The 25,801-nt window shown below is 35.6% G+C and overlaps 2 protein-coding genes across 3 annotated transcripts in view; one reads left to right on the forward strand and one right to left on the reverse strand.

Annotated features, from left to right (window-relative positions):
* LOC127515292 (Fc receptor-like protein 5) overlaps nucleotides 1-25,801 on the reverse strand; it is a 487,356-nt gene that overhangs the window by 76,888 nt on the left and 384,667 nt on the right. The gene's annotated exons all lie outside the window — the stretch shown is intronic.
* The window catches only part of LOC127515290 (Fc receptor-like protein 5), a 241,516-nt gene that overhangs the window by 23,311 nt on the left and 192,404 nt on the right, over nucleotides 1-25,801 (forward strand). The window contains exon 1 of one of the 2 annotated variants that reach the window (XM_051898776.1): nucleotides 19,931-20,129. The exons of the other annotated variant lie outside the window; for it this stretch is intronic. Within the exon in view, the coding sequence (XP_051754736.1) occupies nucleotides 20,099-20,129 (31 nt within the window). The 5' untranslated portion in view covers nucleotides 19,931-20,098. Of the gene's footprint in view, nucleotides 1-19,930; nucleotides 20,130-25,801 lie in introns of those variants that run through there. 2 annotated transcript variants of the gene reach the window in all.

Below are 25,801 nucleotides of genomic sequence, written 5' to 3' on the forward strand. Positions count from 1 at the left end.
ATACAAGGATCATTTTTAATTGTTTTCTTTAAGTCTTCTATCTTTCCCTTTATTTTACTCGGAGGATGGTTACGGTCAGTTGGATCAATTTTTTTGATAAAGAATTTCAAAGTAAGATTTCCAAATTGTGCCATTCTGGAGCGATATCTCTTAGTTTTTTTATATAGGTTCCAGAAAGTGTTTCATCAACTTTGGTTTTTAACACTTTGACGCGTACGATCACACCGGTGTGATTAGAACGTTCACTGCATCACGTGATCAACTGCCAAATTCAAATGTGCTTGCGCGCTTTGGCTGGCCTAAACAGAGACAGAGGCGCGCAGCACTTATATCACAATTGTGCAGTGTTTTCAACCACATAATGTTTATTTTAAAATACACATAAGTACTGACAAAACAATATATTTAGAGTTTGTAAAATACACACTGATGTCTATGGAAGCGGCAATAACAATCATTTCCATAATAATTAGACGACACATTTTATTCATATCAGATACACACTGTGTATGTAACTTAAAGTTTACTCTATTCTTCCCCCAGTTCACCGGCTCACTTACTTTCATGTACTTCGGGAGAAGTGGATGAATTCACGTGTTGTAAATCCAACAGATCCGATTCTCTGCGCGGCGCAAACTAACATGGCGGCGCCTATGGCTCAACTAACGCGATCGTATTTGTCAATCGGAATATCAGATCTTTCATGCTATCGTTAACAAATTTGTGAATATTTCGAATAAAAAAGGAAAAATGTAATAAAAGCAGATCATCAGTCATACAGCGCTATTGTGACTGCTGTGTGTCATGTAACAAGCAATGACGCGTCACCATGGAAACAATAAAGCGATACGTTCTAAATAACGGTCGCCTTGAAAAACTCACGCTGGGGGCTCAGCCAGAATATTTTAAACTTATGTGTGAAAGGGTTATTTTTTTATTTTTCAAATTAGACTTGTAATTTTTCAGACAGTCTGAGTAAGTAAGCCGTGTTTGACTGGATGGATCTTTGTGCTTTTAGTTAGAAAGTCTCTTTAGTTGTTTTCTGAGACCTGCACATTCATTATCAAACCAAACATCCTTTCTTATTTTCTGTTGATTTGTTTTATGTTTGCTTTGCCGTTTAATGTTTGGTAGAGTTGCCCATGTTTTGAATGTGTAATTAAAATGTTTTGTTGCTGAATTTATTCCTTTAACGTCTAAGGTGAAATCAGTGGACATAAAGTCATCCAGCATTTTTAATATCGTTGGACTGTTCATGTGTTCTTTGAATTGTTCCATTTGAGTTTGAGTTTTTCAGATTCGAGTGGAGAAGTTTTGGTCCTTTCACATGGTGGTTTCAGATAAAGCACTGTTTGGCAGTGATCAGAAATCAGGAGTTGAAGTCTGACTGTGAATACATTAATAAAGTTTGGATCAATATCTGTTATTGAATAATCAAACACACTGGTTCCTAATCTGGAGCAATAACTGAATCTACCTAATGTATCTCCTCTATTCTGCCATTAATGATTTATCGCTCTAAACCTGTACAGAGTTTTAACATTTGCTTTCCGTTCATGTTGACTGAACTATCACAGCTGTTTCTTGGTGTGAAACTTGACGAGGAATGAAATCTGATGTCATTGAGTATGTGGCCATTATCTACAATATTTACATAATCACTTTCTCTCCCTGTGCTGGCGTTTAAGTCTCCGCATATGAGGATATTTCCTCTGGACTGAAAGTGAAAGATGTCCGTCTGTAACTTTGGAAAACTTTGCTCTTTATAATAGTGAGAGTCATGAGGTGGAATATAGACAGACAGAGGTAAAGTTTACACTGTGATATGACTGATTTCATTTCAAGCCAAATAGATTAATTTTCAAATGTTTCAAATTGTCTTGTGCCATGTAGGGTAAACATAAGCTATTGATTTCAGTACAAGAAGTTATGTTAAAATAAAATATTAATCTCTCACACAGTAATATTTAATTTTATTTTAAATGACAAAAGCATTATAATTAAGATGTACATCATTAAATGCAAAAAGTCTGGCTGTGCTTAATGGGTACATTGTTACCCTTTAAGCACACCCCTGTTGCCATTAAGCTCACAACGTGTTTTATTAAAAATTCTTGTTTATTTTAAACAACCTTTTTAAACAATTGAAGGTACACAGTCAATCACAAAAAAACAAACAAACAGAACACTAAAATCTAGCAACAAGGCATTCAATTTGATCAGTTATATATTCTAATTCATGACCGGTGTTTTGCTTTGCTCTATCCTCTGCGCTTCCGCGTTCATCATTACGTCATGCGTCAAGTCAAGAGTTCACTCTTTCACCGTAAATCGATGTGTACGGCCGTCTGTCGGAAGCTAGTTATTTTAGTTTTTAAAGACTTAAATATGGATATTTTTCTTACACAAATGCATCGCTTTGCTTCAGAAGGCGCTTATTAACCCCCGGAGCTATGTGGATATCTTTTATTATGGATGGTTGCACTTTTTTGGGCTTCAAAATCTCATCCTCTATTTACTGTCATTATAAAGCTTGGAAGAGCCAGGATATTATTTAATACCAAAAATGTTAATATATCTCCGATTGTACTAGTCTGAGGATACACCTAGGATAGCTTGATGGTGAGTAAATCATGGGCTAATTTTTATTTTTGGGTAAACCAACCCTTTAAGGCTGTGAAAATAAGTTATTAATCATTTTATAAAGATTAACTTAAAGTGACAACCATCAGTTAATATTTAAAGTCTGTTTATAAAGTATTTACATAGACGTTTAATGTGGATGAGCTTAAAGGGAGCACACTGAGATTAAATTGGAGCAGCAACAATTTTTAATTAACAAATATTACATTAAATTTAGAGGACACGATTTTGATAAATAATCTAGGTCATGTATTAAGTTTATACATATTTTAATATGAACAACTATCATTGACAATATCTATGAAATTATACTTTTTCTTATTGATGTCACACTGAAGCTGTGTGATTTTCATAGTAGTGCACCCTTTAAGCTCACCTAAAAATAATATGAAGTCTTTAAAAATTGCAGCAGTTTAAAACCACAGACCATCAATAAACTGTAAATGTATAATATTATGGATTTAAAAGTACAAGCCAGTAATGCCTGAAAAGTAATATATTAGTGTAGCAACAATCTTAGTAAGCTAACTATGTTCTGTAGCATCTGCGCTATGTTGCTAAAACTATCTTTTGGATCTAACTGTAATAATTTTCCACATGCAGGTTCCAGGTTATACTATGCAAAAGTCTAAACATTAATCTCTTAACTTTGCAGTAAGTAGTTACAACTACCCCCCAAAAAAGGCTTAACCACATTAAAAATGCACATTTAAGAGGCTCCTCTTTTGGTGAAAGTTTTCAGACAGCTTTCAAAATGGCTGCCAGACAGTGTGAACACATGGACACCCATATCTCAGTGTGCAATGGTCTGATTTTCTTGAAATTACAGGAGGTATGTAGTAACAAACACATCAATTGGTTAAGACATCAAGTAGGATAATACATAATTTTTTCTTTTTATAATCTGAGCTCAAAGATGGTAGTGTGCTTAATGGGTACTTGAGCTTAATAGGTACGTTTACCCTAGTATTCACAGCCACATTTTATTTTAGATTTTTTTTTTTTTTTTAATGAAGGAACAACAATTTCATTGTATCCTATTGGACAATGTAAAGTCTCATTACGACAGCACGTCTCATGAAAGATACTGATGTCCATATCTGTTACACTGCTGAGTAAGTCTTGGTCTGCAGTCTTGTTACCAAAAGTAGAAGAGTGCAGACCCCCTGTAATCCAACAACTGATTTTAAATGACTTCATGGATAGATTTTTCTGTAATGTGTGTTTGTGTGTGTATATATACATGTGTATAAATGTGTGTGAGTTATGCAGGCTATGTCATCAGTCTGGAGCAGATGATGTTCAGTAGATGTTCAGCAGCTCCAGGGTTTTGTGGTTGTTGAACTGCCGCTGCGTAGCTCTTGTGTTGTGATGGAGGTCCTGTGGCCGATCTGGACTCCTCCTAGATCAAGGTCTCTAGCTCTTGGTGGCCGAGAGCTTCTCTTGTCATTGGATTTTCTGCTGTTTCTTGTTGTGTTTCCAAGGTCACTCATGGATACTTTTGCTCCTTGCATGTTGAGATGGTCATACATATGATGAGGCTTTATGTGTTTGTGATGGGCGAGATGAACATTAGGAATAAGTGTGCAACTTCTGGTGAGTTCCTCATTGTTTCCATGAATCACGTGGACTGGTACATCAGTGTGTGGCAGTAGTGAAGACAAAGATATTTTAGCCTCTGGGAAACGTTGTGTGGCTCTGATGCACCTCTCTGGTCACAGGAGCACATCTCTCTCTCTCTCTCTCTCTCTCTCTCTCTCTCTCTCTCTCTGTGTGTATTTTTCTGAGTGGGACATTCATGTTTTTTGCATATTTCACAGTTCCATCTGATGAAGATCAAAGTAAGTACGCCGTAACAGAGGAAGAAACTTCAATCTGATATTAATCTCTTTAAAAAGGCTCATCATACAGGTAATTCTGTCAACATGTTTGAAGGTTTTGTCAGCATTTATTTGTCCTTAAAAATGGTTTGAAAATATTTAAGTTTGTTCTTTTATAAGCTTCATATTTTTTTTTTTTTGTAATATGTATTTGTCATAACCTTTTTGCCTGAAAAGAGAAACGGTTTTTCATGCTTTTATGGAGTGCGATAGTCCGAAGCCTTTATTATTGGTTTTGCAAAACCTGTTTAATTCCTTTAACAAAGTGTTTTGTATGATATAACTTTTATTTTTGGTTTTAAATTTCTTAAAAAAGAGGAGTTGACTGAATTTTAAAACTAGATGGCCAAACTAGCCATCTGAGCAGGACAAATAAATTTGAAAGGTTGTCAGGGGAAGATGTAGTGTTTGTTCTTAAATATGCTTAAAGCAAGAGTATTAATTGATTTTCATTTTTATAAAAAGTTCTGTTAGCGTTTGAGATGAAATGGAGATTAAATGGAGTGTTGTGTTGTTGATGACAAGCTATTTTTTTCTTTTTACTAATTTGTTGTCATTTATTTTTTCTTTTGATGGTTTCCTTTGTGCTTATAATTAAGTTTTGGGGAAAAAAAGTGTATCCATGAAGTGTGAATTGTAATAAAATCACTTTTAAAATTCAAATTCTCTTTCTTTCTCTCTCTGAGTGTTTTTTCCCCAATCAATTCACATATTCTCTCACTGCATGACAGACATGTCTACCGGTCTTATATTATATAGGCTAAATCAATATTAACAGATGATGGTCATTAAGGGAAGCAATAACTGCAGTGAAAAACAATAAATAACAAATAACACAAGACATGTCCATTTAAATGTTGAAAATGTGTGTGTGTCTGTATGTGTGTGTGCGGTGCATTTCACAGTTCCATCTGTTGAAGTTCAAAGTCAGTACGCTGTAAAGAAGAAACTTCAATCTGATAATACGTTTAAAAAGACACAAACCGTTACCTCTGTCAACATGTTTAAATGCTCTGTCAAGATATGGTTTGAAAATATTGTAGTTTGTCCAACTTTTATAGACTTCAACAGTGTAATATAATTGCAGGGGAGCGGGAAGATGATTTGGGTTGGGGGTATACAGAAATGTTATATAGAATAAAGAAATATTATATAAAACACGTCAACGCCACGAAGAACAACAAACAATCCCTGAGTACACTGGTTTAAATGGAGCATACAGTAGGCCTACATTTTTGACAGAACAAACTTACAGTAATGAAACCAGGAATGTATTTGTGATAGACTGTTACAAACAAGGGCTATTGAGGCAATAAACGACCCTGCACGGTGACAGGAAATAAACGGTGATGAATATACCGTTGTGAATATACCTATACCTTACACACAGACTTGTGCTCCAGAGTGGAGTGCAGTGGGAATCGGCCAGTAGGTGGCGACAAGTCACTGTCTTAATGAGTGAGTCACTGAACAATTCATTTAAATCAATTTGTTCAGAGATTCTTTCAGGAATGAAACATGTTGCTCCAACCAGTAACAGAACTTATGTGGCTTTGTTTAGAACTATTTTTATTGAAGTAGCAAAAACAGACAATATGTGTCTGTAAGTTACTTAGGCTACTTAATATTAACTTGTTTATTCCGTTCTCTCATATCAATATCACGTTTGCAAAATTCTTTTTCCAGGGAAAAACAGCACTCTTGCTCTTTACTTTTATTGTTTAATGTATCATTAGGATTATGTATCATTACAAATATAAAAATCAGGAACTCATGCATCCCCCCCATCCCCCCCAACTTAATTTTTAGGTGCATTTTTGTTCATTTTGATGGCATTTTGCCACAGGCCCTGTTAATTTCAGTCCTTGTGCATCAATCAAGGTCCAGAAGAAATAAAATAATAGACTAATCTCGTTTTGAGAAAGTAAACTATAAGATTAAAACTATAAGATTTAAAGGGTTGTAGCCCACTAACAATTTACAGTTAAATTCCTCACTGGGGTAATTATTATTATTTTTAATTAAATTAAAGGTGGACTCAGTGTTATTTCAAACACACTGTTTGGAAGTTAGTCGGCCGATACCAACAACAAACGTCTAACCAATCAGCATTAGGGGGCGTATGACAGTGGAGGAGAGAGAACGAGCAAGAGGGAGATTTGAAAATAAAAAAAAACTGCAGAACGAGAGATGGGACACAATACAAAAGAGCTCAAAAGAATATCACTGGAATGAAGGTTTATGACTGGGCAAGTGCTTTAGGACCCGCGTTTTTCTTCAATACAATATTTTTTCCATCATGTAAATGAAATGTTTTTACATTAAATTAAATCGTACTATACATTACTTAAAGTACTTTTTAAAGCTAATTACAACAGAACGTAGGTTTAACATCAGAAAAACAACATAACATTTTCAATTAACAGTATATAAAACAACAAAACATTTTTTTATACACTTTCATTCGGCTGATCAGGGAGACCCTGGTGGAGCTGCTGGACCTGGATGCGCTCCACATTAGAGACCCTGGTTTTGTTTTGTTTTGTTTTGTTTATTAAGATCCCCATTAGCCACTGAAACAACAGTAGCTATTCTTCCTGGGGTCTTCTCAATATTCATTACGTGTTTTACTTATATTTTTTACACCATTCACACAACTGCACACACAATAACAGTATACAAGACATACAAGAGTTCACAGCAGCTCAATGTCAAAGAAAAGAAAAACTCAAAAACAGCTCATTTTCTGGTATCATTATACACTACAATACATATTCTATAATTACAAACAAAACTAAATCATTAGGTTCAACATCAATCTTCCTAAAAATCAAAATACACAATTATCAGTAATCACTGTGTGAACAAGAAAAGTTTTAACTTCTTTTGAAAGCATTTTTTATTATTTTCCAGCAACAAAAATCTTGGTAATGAGTTCCATGCCACCATAGTACGATAAAACACTGACCGCTGTATTTGGTGAGTTCTGCATAAAGGCAGCACACATCGCATCTCACCTGTTTGTCTAGTGCAATAATTATGTGTATCATGCATAGCAGTCACTCTGGTTCTATATGGACAGCTCAAAACAATTCGGGCTGCTTTATTTTGAGCAACCTGAAGTCTGTGTAAATTATTTTCACTTGTATTTGACCAAACAACTGAGGCATAATCCAAATGAGAAAGCACTAATGACTGAACCAGTTGTTTTGTTGTCCAACAAGGAATGAACTTCCTACAATGTGTAATAATGGCCATACTTCTACCCATTTTTTGTAAAATTTGGTTTATTTGACTGTTCCAAGACAGCTTACTATCAACAATTACACCTAATAATTTAGTTTCTTCTACTTGTTCAATCAAAGTATCTCCAGATAACAAATGTAATGTGGGTGTCATTTTTAGAAAATATTTTGACCCAGCTGCCATACATTTTGTCTTTTTTATATTGATGACTAATCTATTAGCACTAATCCATTGTGTAACTAAGGTCAATTCTTTATTTAAGATATTATTAAGTTGATCTACTGTTCTTGCAGATGCATATAGTGTAATGTCATCTGCATATATTGCCATGGTGGCATGTTCCATCACCAAGGGAAAATCATTAGTAAAGATAGAAAATAAAAGGGCCCTAAGCAACTACCTTGGGGCACTCCACAACTCATCTCTTCAACCTCAGAATAACTGCCATTAAAATACACAGTGTACTCTCAGTTACTGAGATAACTCTCTATCCATTTAATAGCGGTTGGTTCAAATCCATAACAACATAATTTTTTAAGTAATATACTATGATCTAAAACATCAAACGCTGCACTTAAATCCAAAAAAACTGTACCAACCAAATTTTTGTTATCAATTTCCTGCAACCAATGATCGGTAATCTGAGTCAATGCTGTAGTCGTGGAGTGACCCATTTTATATGCATGCTGATAAATTGTATTTAACCCATTTACTGCAAAATACTCCTGTATTTGATCATATACTACTTTTTCCATAATTTTACTTATTGCAGGTAACAAACTAATTGGTCGACTATTTTGACCTGAAAATGGTTCTTTATTATTTTTTATTAAAGGTATAATTTTTGCTGTCTTCCACTGTGATGGAAATACACATTTCAATAAACTTAAATTGATTATATGAGTAACAGGCAAAACAATTAAATCTGCCACCAACTTTAACAACTTGACCTCAAGGTTATCAAAACCCGAGGGTTTATCTTTACTTGCCCGTAGTAATTTTATAACGTTGTCTTCTGTTACTGTCTTAAATCTGAAATTACATATTTTAGACTTCATTATAATATTTCTTATTAATCTATATGAAATATTCCTATCTTGTCCAAACTCCATGGCCTGTCTCAATCTTTTTATTTTGTTTTTAAAAAATTGGCCCAAGTAATTAGCAATATCATATGGTTTAGTGAGACAAATCCCATCAGCCTCCAAACCCTGGTAAGGCCTCTGCCAGCGGGACATCATCTGGGATGAGTGCATATTTCCACTGTCCACTGCGTTGTCTACCAACAGGTTTGTTGCTCAATCGACGGCTGCCATGTCACCGAGATATTTTCAGAAAGAGGGAAGAATAAAAGAAATGAACTCAAATCAAACAATAAAATATTTCAACATGCAAAACAGATCTATGGTTCATTCAAATTTTGTCTTGGGCATCGTAGCTTTATAATTGTGTTGCCTGTTACAAATAGTCATGGTCAGCAGGTATATTTTAAGATATGTCAGTGCAAGTTTCTTTTAGTTAAAACAACTGAAACATGCATTTTAGTCTGGGAATAGCTTAAGCCTTCTCAGTGAAACCGGGGGCATAACATTTTTACTGTTTCTATTATATAGTGTACATATTTTTTTCAACAATATGTAATATCTAAATCAAACTGTAATATCCATGATGTCCAAAACGTCAGTTTTTCATAAATACAGTGTTTGTCTCTGAGATGGAGTGGAGTTGAATAAAATCCTAAAATACTGTACTTTAAATTTAGACTTAAATACAGAGTAAATGTATAAATGTGAAAATATATTTTCACAGTTAACATTACATTTAACATAAGAAATAAACAAGGTTTACTAATAGTTGCTAACGATATAAAACTGACATTACACAGTTTAACCATACATATTTTACCTGTTCATATGGTCCAGTGTCCAGGCGTTGGCATTGAAGCATGTTAAAATCTAATAGAAAGTCATAAAACTTTTCTGCATCCATTTCCCTTTTTAAACTCAAAAACTTCCTCTGTCACACAACTGCTAGGCCATGTAATGATGCTCGGCTCATTGTTGCCAAGTCTGAAATTGGGCTACTATTACACTGTTGCCGTGATTACGCTACTTTTGGTATGGTTTTGTTGTGCAGACCTGGCAACCCTGCAACTCAGTGAGACCTTCCTCCACTCCAAACCCTCACCCCTTTCACGCACTTCGAAGCTGGGACACAGCTTCGGAGTGTGAGTTTTGGAGGTGGAGCAATGAAGAGAGGGGTGGGTTTGTTTGGGTTGATTTCAAATATCAACAGTGTTCAACAACGAATTTGAGAAATTGCATACAGCACCTTTAATGGGTTTGCTGATTTAAAATGTATTGATTTCTTTATAAAAAAGAATATTGCGTTGATAAACCTGTGTACTTCCTGTGCCCTGTATATTTGTTATAACCATAGACTGTTCAGTGACGTTATCATGTCTTTGTGTTGTATATTTCTAGAAGATCTTGATTGGCTTGTTCAGGCATTTCATTAGCAGGCATGCAAACACATCATAGATGAAAAAGATGAGAAAGATGCGAGACATCCCATACTTGACTCTTGACTCTTTCTTAGCGTTACAAATAAAAGTGAAGCAAAATTATAACAAGATGGGTGAGCACATTTATCATCTACTATGGTTCTCATCACACAGTCATGTACTTCTTCTACGTCATCACTGCATAAAGCGTGTTGAGTGAAGTGATCAGTCTCTTAAAGGGCACAACACACAATAATGTGATGCATGTAAATAGTTTTGACTGTTACAGATTCCCCACCAGAAGGAAAAAGGCTGTCCCCAGCCATACACAACATAAGGACAACATTTAAATCTAGCCCCATACATGGAAACTTGGAAATCCATCAACCCATATTATGTTTCACACACAGAAGGCAATAACTGGCATACATGTCAGTACGAGCTACACATTACAGTACGCTCTTCAAAGACACATCACATAGAAAAGGAAAGCTTGTGAAACCAAACCATACATGTAAAATAACAATTTTCCTTTTTTTTTTTTTTTTTTTTCCAACAAGATAACATGAAAACACTTGAAGACCATACTTTACAGGTCCTATTCCTATGCCAGAAAAGAACATCTCAATAGTAACATTTAAACACATAAGACATTCAGACCATTAAACACATTCCTACTTTAGGTCCAAACTGTCAGTATGATACTCATTAGTCCATTTCTTATCTGACCACCCTGAGGTGATTCTAGGGACCAATATAGGTCTGAGATTGAAGCGATGGGCCTGTAGGTCAATGTCAAAGTCAAGAAGTTGCGCATATCATGTAGATTTGTTAATGTCAGTGTCATTCAGTGGTGGATAAAGTACTCAAAAGCCATACTTGAGTAAAAGTATATTGAATTAGCGCAAAGCAGATTTGTGGGATATATCGGTCCCAGGTGGTGTGTTAATCATCCACGTATGCTCGAATTGCGGGTGATATGCAGTTGTGAGGCGATGTTGAGTTCCCAGGGCAGCGAGCACCCGTTCAAATAGGTCGCTCACAAAAGGGGAACCCCTGTCTGAAATGAGGTAAGCGGGCCCCGTGACGAGAAAACACTTGGCATTTTTACTCATAACTTCATGAAACATGCACAGATCGTAGAAAATCATTATTTAATGCAGATTCTCATGATTAAAATGAGTCCATAATCTCTTGCGTCGATCACAAAATATTCCTCATGGAAGAACAATTTTAAAAATGCCCATTAGGGGGCGTCAAAGGCTAAACAAAAAGGCTACCTTGGTTCCAAATGCTGTAACTTTCGATTACTTTATGCTATCACCACAAAATTTGACCCAGATGCAGCTCATATGTAGTAGAGCTTCATCAAAAAAGATTTTCCTCTTATCTTATTTCCTTACTGAATTACTGCATGTCAAATAAGAAAGATATGTAAAATTCTAATAAAGGTCGCTGGTGCATTGCACAGACCAAATGGAAGCACACAAAACTGAAACAGCCCACAATGTGAGACAAAAGCCATCTTTGGTCTTGAGTCCTCCACCATGGAGACTTGCCAGTATCCCAGAGCAAGGTCGATTGTGGCCTACTGGCATAACAATGCAATACGATCATTTTTTGAAGCGTAACATTAGTTTCAAAGGTCATTTACTCATTTTGATCACTGCTGCAAAATCAGTGTTTATATCTGGCCAGGGTCTGCTAAAATTTTCCAGATGTGGTTCATTGTTTCGAGGTGGTTCTTTCCTTTTTACACTGGGGTTCACTGTTTCTTGGGTCTGCGCTTTTCCCTTCAAAGCAATTTGTTTCTTAGTGACGGTTGTGTTGTTCAAGCCCGAAATGCCCGATCATGTTTGTAGCGTGATCCATTAAAACGTACAATATATATATTTCAATTCAGACCTAGATACTATTATTACTATTACTCCACTAGGTCTGAAATATATTGTTCGCTGCAAACATGATGATCTTAAATTTATTCATTATTAATTTACTATTAATAAATGTGTAAAGTTGCATAAAATGGAAATACTCAATAAAGTAGGCTAACTACGTTACCTCAGATGGTTGAATGGTTGGATTCCACAACTGGTAAAATAAAACATAGCCTATATAAGACAATACAACATTTACTGTGGGACCCATACAATTTACTGGTGACTTAATTTAAAAACCTGTTCTATTGCGATTCTGAATTGGCAGTGAAATTCGCCGATTTTGGGTGCGTAAGATGTGAAGGATTCTATGGTCCAGTTAGTATTTTCACCCCATAAAGGCAGCCGCGCTACCGGAGCGCCATCTAGTGGCTGTTACCCAAAAAGTATCAAAGTGTCGCCTCTTGGGTTCTAAGCTCTTTGATGAATCATTGAATCACGAACAATTCGTTCAAAGCCGCAGATTCGTTGCTGTGTGTTGTAGTTCTGCTGTGGCTTTCGTTTGAGCTATTATTTCATTGCAAAATAGAGCAAATACTGACAATATTGTGAAGAACATCACTTAATATTACCCTTTTGTTTGTTGAAATGTTGTATAAAATCAATATCATATTTCCAATCGTGTGGATATTTGGAGTTGCATTTTTGCTCGTATAATATTATCAACATTAAAAACAAGAACTCACAAAAGGTATGTTTTGTATCAAGAGTTTGAATCTTAAATTGATCTCTATGCACCTTTTGTGCCAGGATATTTGTTCAAGTGCTAAATAATCTACAGGTACATTGTCGAGAACGGCAGTAATGTAGCGCGATTTGCTCAGGCAGCAGACTCTGCACACAACCTGCACCCATTTGCACGCTGCTTATGTGGAAATGGACGCTGTCAGATTTGGTAAAGATGCGGCATTTTGATTGGATGTATTTATGTATTCATGTAGTCATGCATTTATGACATTGTGCCTGTTAGAATATATATGGTCGGTTTTAATGTAATTTTAAGGTGGGGAAGAATTAAATGAACGGCAACATTCGGCATTTTGTTCGCGTACCCCCTCTGTCACCTCACGTACCTCCAGGGGTACGCGTACCCCAGTTTGGGAACAGCTGCTTTAATAAATGTCAGAAAAGCATACATTTCCATAAAATACAAAGTCCCATAAAACAAAGTAAAAATAATCATAACCAATAGAATATATTACATTTACAGTATTTAGAATGGGTCACAATAAACTTATCACAACACAGGTCTATGTAATACATGTCAGGAAATGGAAACGATAGAATATGTATTGATTAAATGTATCACATATAAACAGGAAAGAATTTAAATAAATTTATAAGAGAATCACAAGCTTTGGGAAGCACAGAAGTAGCCTCTATTAAAAAAAATAAAAAATAAAAATAAATAAATAAATAAATAAATACTGGACCAGAACCTGGTAGAATAATAAGTACAATAATGAGGTTCCTATAGTAAATAATAATAGTAATACTTTTATAATACTATACAATCGTCATAAATAAAGCAAATAAAGCTAAATTACATTTAAACTGAATTGGATTTTCCAGTCATGTCTGGTTTTGATGAACACACCTAAATAATAATAATAATAAAAATAATAATAATAAACATTTATTTGTATAGCACTTTTCATACATAAAATGGCACTCAAAGTGCTTCACAAGCATAAAATCAAATAATACAATCACACAATGTCAATATAAAAATATTAGAAAATAAATATAAAAGGTTATAAAGCAATTGGCAATACACTTTGACCTCAATATCAATATAAAATAATATAAATAAAACAACTATAAGAGAATCAGAAGGTAAAATAAAACATAAAACAGATCTAACACACAACTTATTGTTAACGATAAGCAACTTTAAAAATATATACTTAACTCACTTTTTGAAAATATGATTGCTGGTAGCCTCTTTTACTCTTTTACATTTGGTAGACAATTCCAAATTTTTGGAGCATAGTGGCTAAAAGAAGTACCACCAGATCGTTTATGATTTACTGTATAATGTGCCAGAATATCTTATATCAGCAGACCTTGTACATTTTTTTATGTTCAAAACAAACAGAAACAATTAGTTGGAAATGGACTTTCACAGAGTTATTGAGATGGCTCTTAAAAAAAAATAATAATAATAAAAATAATAATAATAATAATAATAATATTAAGCTTAACAAGATAACGAGTTAACAAGTGGGCATGGTCCAATGAGTGTCCATGGTAACTAAGAAGGGGAGCAGCAAGGGAACATGAGGTGCACAAACAGAGATCATGACACATTGCACGTAGAAGCACAGTTTCAAAGAAATTTTCTTTGAAAAAGTGAGATAATGTTGTCATAGAATTGTTTTAAATAATACAATTTTGTTAAATGCCTGACATAGTTTAAAAGAATTTGGGTCTTCTTGGGTCCATTCGGAAAAAGCACATTTATCTTAAATTACCCGAGACCCAAGGCCACTGATACCAAACCCGACTCAGCAGGACCAGATCTTCTGCATACAGCTGACCTCTGACCTCTGTGTGGTGTAGAGTGAGGCTGGGGACATTAGAGCGCTCCAGTGCTGATCCCAGATCATTTAGAGTATGTAGATGTTAAATAGAGTTGGACTCAGACTGCAGCTCTGTCTCACTCCACGTCCCTGCCGGAAAAACGCTGTTCTGTGATTATTGATTTTCACGCACATTTACTGTTGGTGTACAGAGATTGTATAAGATCAAAAGTTTTTCCGCCGATACCAATTTGTAGGAGTTTGTACAGTAAACCATCATGCCAAATTGAGTCAAATAATTTTTTTTTTTTACTTTTCAAAACATGCAAATATTTTCATTTGTTTGTCCTTGATGTTTTTGTTCATTAGAGTGTGAAGAGAGATGTGTGCTGTTTTGGTAAAAAGCCAATTTGTGCTTTATTTAAAATGTTGTGTGTTGAGATATATGTGACAATGATCTCCACATGCTTTCTTTAATATAAGATTTTTAATATGTTCTATAATTTCAGACATTGTTATAAATTTCTCCAATGGATTTTGATAATTTTTAATTGTTTTCTTTCATCAATTTTTTGATAAAGATTTTCAAAGTAAGATTTACATTTGGAGTGATATCTCTAATTTGGGTTTTTCAGGTTTTTTATATAGGTTCCTGAAAGTGTTTTGATCTACTGATTCATCAATTTCATCAATTTTAGTTTTGAATATTTTTCTCTTTTGTTCCACAATAGTCTTTTGAAAATTTTCATATTATAAAGCGACGAGAATACTTTTTGTGCACCAAAAAAAAAAAAAAAATAAAGACTTTTCAACAATATCTAGTGAAGGCCGATTTCAAAACACTGCTTTGAATCTTTTGTTTCGAATCAGTGATTCAGATCGCGTGTCAAACTGCCAAACTGCTGAAATAATGTGACTTTGGCAGTCCGAACCATTGATTCAAAACAAAAGATTCGAAGCAGTGTTTTGAAATCGCCCATGAGTATGTGCCCATTATCTACAATATTTACATAATCGCTTTTTCTCCCTGTCCTGGCGTTTAAGTCTCAGCATATGAAGATATTTCCTCTGGACTGAAAGTGTAAGCTGTCAGTCTGTAACTTTGGAAAACTTTGCTTTTCAAAATAGTGAGGTGGAATATAGACAGACAGAGGTAAAGATTACACTGTGATATGACTGATTTCATTTCAAACCAAATAGATTAATTTTCAGTTTTAACAATTATAATTGAATGTTTCAAATTGTCTTTGTGCCATATAAGTATTCCACCTGAGTCTCGGCCACATTTTATTTTAGATTTTTTTTCAATGAAGGACAACAATTTTATTGTATCCTGTTGGACAATGTAAAGTCTCATTGCAACACCACATTTCATGAAACTGATGTCCATATCTGTTACACTGCTGAGTAAGTCTTGGTCTGCAGTCTTGTTACCAAAAGTAGAAGAGTGCAGACCCCCTGTAATCCAACAACTGATTTTAAATGATTTCATGGATAGATTTTTCTGTAATGTGTGTTTGTGTGTGTATATATATATGTGTATAAATGTATGTGAGTTATGCAGGTTATGTCATCAGTCTGGAGCAGATGATGTTCAGTAGATGTTCAGCAGCTCCAGGGTTTTTTGAACTGTCGCTGCGTAGCTCTTGTGTTGTGATGGAGGTCCTGTGGTCATTCTGGACTCTGCTGGAGGATGGAGGGATCTTAGTGACTGAGAGCTTCTCTTGTCATTGGAATTACTGCTGTTTCTTGGTGTGTGTTGTGGGCTGTGCGTTTCAGCACTCTGGTGAAGACTTTCACTCCATGCTTGTTGAGATGTACATGGTGTTACATGATGAGGCCGTATGTCTTTGTGATGGGTGAGATAAACATTAGGAATAAGTGTGCAACTTCTGGCGAGTTCCACATTATTTCCATGAATCACGTGGACTGGTACATCCAACGATTTTATATGTTTTTTTGCTAAATCGTATGTATTTTATGAGTTGCCAAATTCGTATGAATTCATACGAATGTCCTACCCCTAACCCCGCCCCTAAACCTACCCATCACTGGGGTTTAGACAAATCTTATGAATTCGTACGACCTAACTCGTACGAATTAGCCACCTCGTAAAAATACGTACGAATTGGTCGTGAGATATAGCAACAATCACACTATGCTTTGATTCTGGGTTATTGTTGACAAATTGCAAATTTTTCCACAGATTTTTAACTGGTCCTAGGCTTTTACAGAAGTCACGTTTTTAACAAATGGAAAATAGATGGAAAATATGCAGACATTGCCGAAATGTAATATGCTAACAGATACACTGGATCATGTGTTCGTTATATCAATCATCTTGGCTCAAACCCCCTTGCCTTCGGCCGCCTACTGTCGTCTACATTAAAGGCAAGGCTTTCGGCATCTCAAACTAGCCTAATAACAATGGCAGAAATGGAGCGATACTGAAACCAGAGAGCAACTCACAATCTGTGCAAATGCCGAAATGAACCACCAGCAACTGCCGCCAGGGATCAGGCGCTGCAACTGTTTATGAGAGAATAACTCAAATAAGAGCAGTCGAGCGGTACATGAAAATAAGCCTACATTAGATGTCTCGTCGTGGTTTCACTTTGTATTCACTGGACTGTCCATAATGTGTGTGGCAGTGTGAGAGAACGCAGTGTGAGAACAATTACCGGAAGAACTTGAAGTCATTTCAAGAAGGCCTAGATCAGGGGTCTCCAAACTTGGTCCTGGAGGGCCACTGTCCTGCAGAGTTTAGCTCCAACTTGCCTCAACACACATGCCTGGAAGTTTCTAGTATGCCTAATTAGACCTTGATTAGCTGGTTCAGGTGTGTTTAATTGGGGTTGGAGCTAAACTCTGCAGGACAGTGGCCCTCCAGGACTGAGTTTGGAGACCCCTGGCCTAGATGAACAGAGCTCTACTTGCATGCATTACATAACAGAGATTAATATTTTAAAATGGATCTCGTTTTCTCTTTCTTCATGCATTTCTGTGTAGTTTTGTCTCCTCCTCCCTCGTCTCTTCTTGAAGTGTTAATGACTGTTTAACAGGAAGTGTATGTTTTAGCACACAGCTCTGTTAAAACAGTCCATTAATGTGACAGTATGGGGTCCAGTGCACTGCCTCTCATACTCTGTGAGTATTTTAATCATATTCTATACTATGTTTCTGTTTTCTGCACAATGCTTTTAGCTAAAGATAAAATAATGGTTGTGCTCAGGGAGTGTCTGAATTCATAGTTTCACTGTTTATTGTTTAAATTCAGTGTGATGTTACATGTTGATCAGATAAAGAGTTTTAGAAAGCATGCATTTATCTGTGCTGCATGTGAAATGTTGTTTGTTGTAATTCTCTTTCATCCTATTTCAAGTAGTTCAGATAAATCAGATGTATTTGTTAATATGCATTTGTGTTGTATGTTGCTCTTTAAAAACTCTCCATCAGAGGCTGAGAGAGATTGAGAACAGTAATCGAACACACAATCAGCTTCTCTATCATGTTTTATTATCACACTTTAAGTGTCACCAGCCAAGAAATGATGCTCAGTTTTTTCTCAGAACTAACTTCTTTTTATGAGACACTTTTTCAGTTACTTTTAACCAGTTGATCTTAATGTCATATTTAGTGGATGTAGGAAATCAGGTCTTCTCAAGATCATTCAGGAGTCAGAATAACCACAGGTTTACATCAACATATGAGCCTGTTCCACTAACACTTGACAGCCAAAAAGTGTCTAAGACAACATGTTTCCATAAATTATTTTGATAAATGTTTTGATTGAACTTTGCTTGTGCTATATTTCTTTAAAATGCCATTTTTAATAATGCAAATAAGTTTTGGATTTTTAAATTTAAAGGTGTTTTCAAAAACTCCAGTGGTGTCTCGGCCCAATATAACACGCATGTCCACACCCTAAATGATCAGACGCCATAAAAGAACTATACTAAGACCTTTGTTTTGGGTCCTTTTGTTGTTCCCTTTCTGGTTCACTTTAAAGGAACTGGGGTTGGTTCATTTAAGTTGTACAAAATACTTAGGTACCTAAATGTCCAAATTATTTTTGGGGCCACTATAAAGTCACAATTAATTTGATGTCAAAACAGTCAAACAGGAAGTGATGTTGTGTGTCTCAAACACTTTGACCTAATTTGGTTTGGGCTTCTGTAGCTTGTTTTGTTCCAGTGAAGAACCAGTGGTGTGAAACGTTAATCACATTAATGTTAATATTTGCTTGTAACGTGTGTATGCGAGTGTCTTTATAAAGAGAATTTTTATGTATTGTGATTTAATAATGTCATAGAGGTGTGAAAGGTTCTATATATTATTAAATGAGCAGAACACAAACAGGGGAAGCAAACAGAGCCTATCGACTTTAGACCAGGTTTTTATTGGTCAATGGCACAGTCGTTTTTAGTTGCCTCAAAATAGCAACATGCCAACAATGCGGCTGAAAACACTTCATTTTCAGACCAACACACCCATGGGCAAACAGGTGGCCGCGTGCGCGCTGGACGTGAAAATGATAACAGTGTCGGGCTGAAACTAGCAAAAAACACTTGCATCGCACCTGGAGTCGCATTGCGCCGTGTGTATGATAGGGCCCATGTTTAAACAAAAAAGAAGAAAGATGCACTCACATAAAATCATTTATGAACAGGTGCTAGAGCAAAGCATAAAGTGTAAAAACACAATGTACAGTCGTGGCCAAAAGTTTTAAGAATGACACAAATATTAATTTTCCCAAAGTCTGCTGCTTCAGTGTTTTTAGATCTTTTTTAATCAGATGTTACTATGGTATACTGAAGTATAATTCAAAGCATTTCATAAGTGTCAAAGGCTTTTATTGACAATTACATTAAGTTTATGCAAAGAGTCAATATTTACAGTGTTGACCCTTCTTTTTCAAGACCTCTGCAATTCGCCCTTGAATGCTGTCAATCAACTTCTGGGCCACATCCTAAATGATGGCAGATCATTCTTGCATAATCAATGCTTGGAGTTTGTCAGAATTTGTGGGTTTTTGTTTGTCCACCCGCCTCTTGAGGATTGACCACGAGTTCTCAGTGGGATTAATGTCTGGGGAATTTCCTGGCCATGGACACAAGATTTCGATGTTTTGTTCCCCGAGCCACTTAGTTATCACTTTTGCCTTATGGCAAGGTGCTCTATCATGCTGGAAAAGGCATTGTTTGTCACCAAACTGTTCTTGGATGGTTGGGAGAAGTTCCTCTGGGAGGATGTTTTTGAACCAGTCTTTATTCATGGCTGTGTTCTTAGGCAAAATTGTGAGTGAGTCCAGGAAGTGTATGTTTTAGCACACACAGCACTGTTAAAACAGTCCATTAATTTGACAGTATGGGGTCCAGTGCACTGCCTCTCATACTCTGTGAGTATTTTAATCATATTCTATACTATGTTTCTGTTTTCTGCACAATGCTTTTAGCTAAAGATAAAATAATGGTTGTGCTCAGGGAGTGTCTGAATTCATAGTTTCACTGTTTATTGTTTAAATTCAGTGTGATGTTACATGTTGATCAGATAAAGAGTTTTAGAAAGCATGCATTTATCTGTGCTGCATGTGAAATGTTGTTTTGTTGTAATTCTCTTTCATCCTATTTCAAGTAGTTCAGATAAATCAGATGTATTTGTTACTATGCATTTGTGTTGTATGTTGCTCTTTAAAAACTCTCCATCAGAGGCTCAGAGAGATTGAGAACAGTAATCGAACACACAGTCAGCTTCTCTATCATGTTTTATTATCACACTTTAAGTGTCACCAGCCAAGAAATGATGCTCAGTTTTTTCTCAGAACTAACTTAACCAGTTGATCTTAGTGTCATATTTAGTGGATGTAGGAAATCAGGTCTTCTCAAGATCATTCAGGAGTCAGAATAACCACAGGTTTACATCAACATATGAGCCTGTTCCACTAACACTTGACAGCCAAAAAGTGTCTAAGGCAACATGTTTCCATAAATTATTTTGAGAAATGTTTTGATTGAACTTTGCTTGTGCTATATTTCTTTAAAATGCCATTTTTAATATGTAATGCAAATAAGTTTTGGATTTTTAAATTTAAAGGTGTTTTCAAAAACTCCAGTGGTGTCTCGGCCCAATATAACACGCATGTCCACACCCTAAATGATCAGACGCCATAAAAGAACTATACTAAGACCTTTGTTTTGGGTCCTTTTGTTGTTCCCTTTCTGGTTCACTTTAAAGGAACTGGGGTTGGTTCATTTAAGTTGTACAAAATACTTAGGTACCTAAATGTCCAAATTATTTTTGGGGCCACTATAAAGTCACAATTAATTTGATGTCAAAACAGTCAAACAGAAAGTGATGTTGTGTGTCTCAAACACTTTGACCTAATTTGGTTTGGGCTTCTGTAGCTTGTTTTGTTTCAGTGAAGAATCAGTGGTGTGAAACGTTAATCACATTAATGTTAATATTTGCTTGTAACGTGTGTATGCGAGTGTCTTTATAAAGAGAATTTTTATGTATTGTGATTTAATAATGTCATAGAGGTGTGAAAGGTTCTATATATTATTAAATGAGCAGAACACAAACAGGGGAAGCAAACAGAGGGAATGATACAAAGAAGATATGGATCATAAATAGAAATAGAAAAGCAAAATACAAGAAGAGGGACCAAAACACCTGAACTTCAGAAACAAACAAAACAAGCGAAGGACTACATTGCAGAAGCACTACTGAAACCAGTCTGACATTACATTAGTTGATGAGAATAACATCATATGTTGAATGTGAATGTTACATTGTGTTGAATGAATGGAAATGCTTCATATCTGTGTTTCTTCTGCTTTTAGTGCTGATGTCCTTCATCCACTCTGGACTTAATCAAGATGCTCAAGGTACTGTGCAGTACCTTTTTTAATTAATGTAAATTGTGTTGTTGTATTTATTTGTCTACATGGATACATCAAGATCCCACGTTTGTCTCTGTTGTTTTATGTTCATATTTTGCTGTCATATCCACAGAATCTGTCTATGTAGGAGGTCCTCGGGCTGCTAAAAAAAAAAAAAAAAAAAAAAAAAAAAATTAGTCAGACATCAGTCAGACCAGTGGTTCAGTACTGAATCTCATCTTTGTCTGAGAGGCTGAGAACAAACACTTATAGAAGTTAGACCTAAATTCTCAATTTCGCTGAAGAGTTGTATTATTATTACCTCATCAGCTCTTTAAAATAAGTGATGATTTATTCTTTTCGAAACCTCCGACTGAAAACAGCCCCACCTGCCGGTCAGAACAGGAACTGTTCAACAGCTTTATAAACACAAACCACACAAAACAAGGGCTTTAAACACAGACTTATCAGATAATTTCACACAGATTATATCTCTTATTAGTTGACTTTACTAGAAAATTGCGTGGTAACCCGTTGCACTAATCCATTTTAGTTTTTACACAGGATGAAACTACACAGGTTACGTTATATGAACATTCAATCTTAAGTGGTGCAGTAGACAAATCAAGTTTACATTAGTAGTCTTTACTGAAATTCATTAGTTCACATTATTAATGTTTTTGAGCATAAGTTTTATAAAATAACTATTAGGTTAAACAAATGATTTTAAGTAGAAATAAATGTTATATTTAAGTAATGTCTTATAATTTTATAAAATTATACTAAAATTTAGATTTTTTTTTGTATTAATTTGAAGAAATTAAACAATAAAATTTCAATGTTTTTTTTCTTTTTTATTGTTGACCAAACAACAACAACAGGAAATACTTCAATGTACTCAACTTGTCAACCAAAAAGACAAGTAAAAAATTTTTGCATAAGCAAATCTTTTTGCTTAACAATTAGGGATGCACCAACACCAATTTTTAAGTACGAGTACCGATATTTTTTTTCTGGTACTCACCGATACCGATGCCTATACGTTTATTAATTTCTCTCTCTTTTTTTTTTTTTTTTTTGGTGATGTTGCAATTTTCCAAGCACAGTATGTAGGACAGCTTATTTATTATTACTCTAATTAAAAAAGTAATACATTTTTATGTGCTTGTCACAAACTTAAAGAACAAAAATTAAATAAACTTGTTTTCAAGATACAGTAGGTTTATATACCATGTATACATTTATTTATTATCTTTTGTTGTTTTATTAACATTATTGACAAATATTTAATTAGGCTAAGGTCCCTTTAAGACCGAATCCATGGATGAGCCTACTGACACATATCCTGTTTTCACCCAAATGTTTACGTCCGCTTAAGCCATAACCGACTGTATGAGATACTCCACATGATGGACATTTTGACAACTGTGTGTGCATTTGACCATTCAGGCGCAAGGAGAACCGATCGCGCGCAAGAAAGAGAGAGAGCACACGCGAGAGAGAGAGAGCACTTCTGGTCTGTGTCATTCAGCGCGATTCCGCCTATCCCGCCTTCACTAATCGATAACGAATTGTGATTGAAAGCATGCAGTTCGCAATGTGTGTGTTGTCATCATTAATTTTGAAGTATTTCCACACCTCTGAGGCTGACATTGTGGCACGGAAAATTCTGTCAGTTACGTCACGTGAGGTATCGGTCGTTGGTATCGGGGGTATTTTTACGAGTACGAGTACAAGTACATGAGCTTGGTATCGGTATCGGTGCATCCATGAACACACAGTATTCAACAATATGCAGACAAGCATTAAACAATGAAAATTAGGGAAAAAGACCGCACGCACACACTCCAACTGGTGACAACTTTTGAGTTGACAACTTAACTTGTATCAATAGAGCAACAATATGCCGTTTTAAACATACAGTACACTTTTAGCGCAGAACACTAGTAAACTTTAGAGCACTTACTGCAGTGACTGGACCATCTGAACAAGAATCCGTTCAAAGATTCACATTGTGCTTCTTGAGAACAAAAACAGTCAAGGTAGCTTCTCACAATTCCTTTGTGAAAATCAAATTGTAAGTTGATTTTTTAATGTTTGTAAGCTGGGTTTTAGTTCACTGTGGCCCAACATGAGAAGTACTTGTTGGATGAACTGGAATGTGTTCTTCATTGATTTGGGGTAGTTGAGATACAGTTGTAGAGCCCTTCTAAATTTAAGGTATTATTTTTATAAAAAAAATCTTTATGGGAGTTTTTATTAAAAAGAGAAAAAGTGTTATAAAAGTTATTTGCTTTTGTGATTATGAGTATTTGAATATTGGAATGTGAATTCACATTTGGGATTGCAACCATTATTTTTTTTCATCATCTTTTTTCTTTTGAGGGTGAAGTTATTTGCAAAGTAATTCATATCTTGTTAGCGTACAAAGTTTTAATGCGGTTGAAATTTAGGGGAAAATGACAGAAAACGTATTTTTATTTTATTGGATATCTGTTTAACCAATGAGGTGCTCTCATGGTGACCCCTGGAGTTCGAGGGGCGGAGAAAAAAGAATACAGCCTGATGTCGTCGGTAGAGAGTTAAGTGAGGATTAGTAACAAAAAAAAGACTGAGCTTAACGATTTTAAAAGTTAAGAGACTGTAAGAACTGAATATCCAAAAGATTGAGTTCAGAAAGGGATTTAACTTTGCTTTTGAAAAGCCGATTGAACTGAAAAAGTGATCGAAAGTGTCTGAGAAGTGTGCACTGATGACGGAGTGATCGGAAGGAGAGATCAAAGGTGCTGTGTTGCTGAGGCAAATCGGGATTCGTTCGTGGATGGAGGAGTTCGTCTGGACATGTTGATCATCGTCGCTGGATGTATCCAGTTTGTGGCTGTTCTTTCCTTTGTGCTTCCTGATTTGGGGTCGGTAACGATTTCCTGGAATCGCGTTTTCTCTGGACCTGTGAGTACTCCGTGTGGTGTCAAATTACAACGAGCTCCAACATAGCGCGCCAACGAACAAACTAAAATCCCAGCTGGGTAGAGTACATTACTTTGGGTTTATTGTGGTTTAATGTGATTTTCTGGACTTGTGTGAGTGTGAATTGTGATTTCATTGATTGAACTTCATTTGAAGAGAAAGGAAAAAAACAACGAATCAAAAGAGTTCCAGTTTAATAAATGCATGTTTATTGTTCAGTTCACATTCTGGTGTTTTTGCTGTGGAGAAAGGAAAAAACGTATGGTCCTGGTTATTTACATTTGGTAATGTTGGACCACAGTAACTGAAACTTTAGTCTGTAGTTACTTCCACGGTCTAATTATAAAACACTAAACTGACACTAATAGTGGTATCTGAATATCTGGGGGTTTTTTTTGTACATTAAGTAAATTTAGAAATGTGCCTCTCACCAGGTTATTGTTAATTTAGAAGTTCCCCTAGATAAAATTCTTACATTTGAGCCATAATTATTGATGAGAGGGCTACATTTTTGTGGGGGCTCGTCCGGGATCATACAGATTATTCAGATTGTGTTTTAAAAACCAGTGAACTTGTATGTTCTAAAAAAATTAAGAGTGAATCATTTGCATACTGTGTTTCTTTGAGATTTTTGTCTAAAGAGCTTTAATGCTAAACAGCCATTACCTGTTTTTCTGAGCACGTATTGTAAATGACACAAGTGAACAAAATGGAGGTTAGCGAGATTATTGATTGGTGCAGAGAGAAAGATGTTGAGCTGGATAGAGTTCTTATTCTGAGCAATGTATCTGCAGATTGTGAAGACAGAATAATCTATAGTGTGCTGGATGCTGTTCTGGGAATTGGAAAATGCAAAGTGCTTGATCGTCGCTCTGATAAAACTAAGCGACTGCAGTTTGTCTTGCTTGAAACAGCTGATAGCATTTTCAAGATGTCTATCCCTGCAGAATTTGGAGGACCTGAAGTAGGCTGCTGGTGCTGGTTCGAGAAGACTGGCAACCCATCTGCTACTTTCAGTGACTATCTTAGTGCACTAGAGTCTGCGTTTGGCACTACTGAGGATGCTTCAGATTTGATGTTAAAGTTTCGGAGCACGTATCAGAGTGAAGGAGAAAAGCTCTCAGCCTACATACTGAGGTTGGACAGAATGCTGCATAGTATGCTGAGGAAGAAAGGTATCGAGTACTCTGCCATGAATCATCTTCGAATGCAACAAATAGTC

The sequence above is a fragment of the Ctenopharyngodon idella genome, chromosome 7 (genome assembly GCF_019924925.1).
Source record: "Ctenopharyngodon idella isolate HZGC_01 chromosome 7, HZGC01, whole genome shotgun sequence".
In the NCBI taxonomy this organism is placed as follows: domain Eukaryota; kingdom Metazoa; phylum Chordata; class Actinopteri; order Cypriniformes; family Xenocyprididae; genus Ctenopharyngodon; species Ctenopharyngodon idella.